Below are 2,187 nucleotides of genomic sequence, written 5' to 3'. Positions count from 1 at the left end.
CCTAATTTCTCATTCATTGTCTTTACTAATACATTTTTTTACAAAGCTTTTTAGGTTTTATAAGTCCGCACACTTCTGTCGCATCCATAATCTACCACTAATCTAAAATTTGTTAAATTGCATCATGAGACCAGCCCTCCCTCCCTCCTGCCCCTTGATTATTCCTGGGCTGGCCTTCTAATAACGCTTCAGCTTGTTTTCTGTCATATTTATCTTTCTCTCTACTTTACAGCTCATGCTGCGCAGGTCACCTGTGTTGCTGCTTCTCTCCACAAGGATTCTGTGTTTCTTTCATGCAGTGAGGTGAGAGAAACCTCCTTCTTCCCTAAACACACTCCAGCCCTCCATAGGCCACAGTCTCTAGTGTGGAGATTTTCTGGCCTGCAGCTGCTCCTTCACACTTAAGAGCCCTTTGAAGACCTTTGATGTTCCCAAACCTCAGCTAGAACATTGTCTGCTTTAAAGAACTACTTAATCAGCTAATGCTTTGAAAATATACCCACACCCCCTCACTGTTCCCATTCATACCCATCAGGCCCCTGATAACAAAGACCAGTACCTGTGTGGTGAGAACACCAGCCCAGTGACACACTGGGAGTGTACAGCTGAGCTCAGGACACAGCTTGTACTCTTGGTGTCGACAAGGGAGACCATCCCATTTTCATCCCCTGTAGAAGAGAAGGAACATGTCATAGTGGTTAAGAGCATGGACTTGGTGCCAAAGTCAGTTTTCTGTTTTGGTGCATCAGTTTTCTCTTTTGCAAAGTAGGAATAAGAAGTCACTGGACAATTGTGAAAATTAAATTAATGAATGAAGGAGTTACTATTTTAACCACAAACTATGTCACCATATGCTCAGCCTCATCACAATAGCCCTACACCTACCCACAGTCGAACAGAAATCCCTATATAGCAACCCACTTGCTTTGTGGCTCACTGACTTCTAGCCATGCCCAGAATACAGCAGCTGGATCAATCAATCAAAAATCAAATCCACTGGGGAAAAAAAAATGTTCTCCAAAGCTACAGTAAGACTACATTAGCATCACTCCCACCTCCCCACCCTTAATTCATAATTCATCTAGTGTTCATGAGGGCTGATAAGACTCAGCACCAAGAGCCTTGTGCATTGCGGAGTCAGCTCTTTTTCTCTCCTCCTTCCCTTTCCCAGAGTCAATATGAAGTCTGACATGCTGCCTTACCAAAGACAAAGACTTCACTTTGCTGAGGATGCCAAGCCAGTGAGGTAGGAAGGGAGCCAGAGGCACTGCAGCCTGCAAAAAGAGGGTCTGTACTAAAACTCGGAGCCCAGAAGAAGCAGTTTCTCAAGTGACATCACTCTAAATCCTGGGAGCACCTTTATTGGATTTCCCAAACCCTGCTGAGGCAACAATGTCTCATCCTTCAGCCTCATAACCATTTATCCACCAGCCTCCTGCCCTTTCTGGACATGAGTCACAGGCCAGTTTCAAACACAAATCACGAAGATAACAATTCTGGCCCCTTTGTCCTCCCATCTAATAAAGTAAATAACCCACCCAGGAACTGGTCCTTCCTCTTGGTATTCACTGCACAGAATGGGGTTAGCAGAGCCTCAGTGGAAAAGAAGGAGATTATGTCACTCATGTCACAGTAACTAGATCAGGCATCGGGCAAATTTGCTTTGACACTGGCCAAAGAAAGTCTCTTCTATTGGGGTTCCAAGTTCTATTCTCCCACCAATGAATCTCAGACTCACCAATCTGTGATGCTGGCTTGGGACAGCGGGTATCCCAAAGTAAAATTCTATTGTCCTATAGGGAGGCGGAACAGAAAAAGGACTTCACAATCCAAAGGGGCAGATGTAGGCCAGAAAATCTCCACACTAGAGACTGTGGCCTGCGGAGGGCTGGAGTGTGTTTAGGGAAGAAGGAGCTCTCTCACCTCACTGCATGAAAGAAACACAGAATCCTTGTGGGGAGAAGCAGCAACACAGGTGACCTGCGCAGCATGAGCTGTAAGGTAGAGAGAAAGATAAATATGACAGAAAACAAGCTGAAGCGTTACAAGAAGGCCAGTCCCGGAATAATCAAGGGGCAGGAGGGAGGGAGGGCTGGTCTCATGATGCAATTTAACAAACTTTGTGGTAGATTATGGATTCAACAGAAGCTAAGAGGAGAAGTGTACAGACTTATAAAACCTAAAAAG

General features: G+C 45.1%; 1 protein-coding gene across 1 annotated transcript; it reads right to left on the bottom strand.

Moving 5' to 3' along the window:
• Positions 1-126: 126 nt before the first annotated feature.
• LOC116548341 (methylosome protein 50-like) lies at positions 127-1,994 on the bottom strand (the record flags this gene model as incomplete). Its single annotated transcript, XM_032273849.1, has 4 exons — positions 127-668; positions 1,203-1,274; positions 1,739-1,793; positions 1,924-1,994. Coding segments are annotated over 4 exons (335 nt in total), but the record flags the coding sequence as incomplete, so codon positions are not given.
• Positions 1,995-2,187: the final 193 nt, after the last annotated feature.

The sequence above is a fragment of the Sapajus apella genome, unplaced genomic scaffold (genome assembly GCF_009761245.1).
Source record: "Sapajus apella isolate SASKATOON/1434 unplaced genomic scaffold, GSC_monkey_1.0 scaffold10192, whole genome shotgun sequence".
In the NCBI taxonomy this organism is placed as follows: Eukaryota; Metazoa; Chordata; class Mammalia; order Primates; family Cebidae; genus Sapajus; species Sapajus apella.
This window is presented reverse-complemented; position numbering and strand designations above follow the sequence as displayed.